General features: G+C 42.0%; 1 protein-coding gene across 1 annotated transcript in view; it reads left to right on the top strand.

Annotated features, from left to right (window-relative positions):
- The window catches only part of LOC119590724 (organic cation transporter protein-like), an 18,067-nt gene that overhangs the window by 3,447 nt on the left and 14,144 nt on the right, over positions 1 to 476 (top strand). Inside the window, exon 2 of the mRNA XM_037939412.1 lies at positions 113 to 229. Coding sequence (XP_037795340.1) covers positions 113 to 229 — 117 coding nt within the window. The remainder of the gene's footprint in view (positions 1 to 112; positions 230 to 476) is intronic.

Raw genomic sequence — 476 nt, 5'->3', positions numbered from 1 at the left:
CACTCTATGAGTTCCCGTAGAGATTTCCAAAACACCTAAGACTTTCACAGACCAAGAAATACGCGAAAATATTACTGATGAAATGATCCCTCAATATCCCTTCTCTTAACAGGTGTAGGATGTCCTGGGAAGAGGAGAACGCCACCTTCCCGATGGATCCTGCGTTAGTGAACCTATCCATCCCGTGGGACGCCGCTCGAAAGGCGCCCGACCAGTGCGCCATGTGGAGGTAGGCTCGTTTCCCCTATTCTCGTTTTCCTTTTGGGCTGTTGCTTATTATTTATATTTGTCTTCGGCGTGAAAAGAAACGTATGTACTCGTATATGTATTCGTTTATTTTTTTTATTATGTTCATAGATGTTATAGACTAATTTCCTATTTAATTATTTCTGCAAGGGTTGTCCCTTTCGAGATACCTCACAATTTGTTTGGTGGTTCACGAAAAAAAGGAGCATATCTCCTTACCTATTCAAGCA

This window comes from Penaeus monodon, chromosome 27 (assembly GCF_015228065.2).
Source record: "Penaeus monodon isolate SGIC_2016 chromosome 27, NSTDA_Pmon_1, whole genome shotgun sequence".
NCBI classification, from domain to species: Eukaryota; Metazoa; Arthropoda; class Malacostraca; order Decapoda; family Penaeidae; genus Penaeus; species Penaeus monodon.
This window is presented reverse-complemented; position numbering and strand designations above follow the sequence as displayed.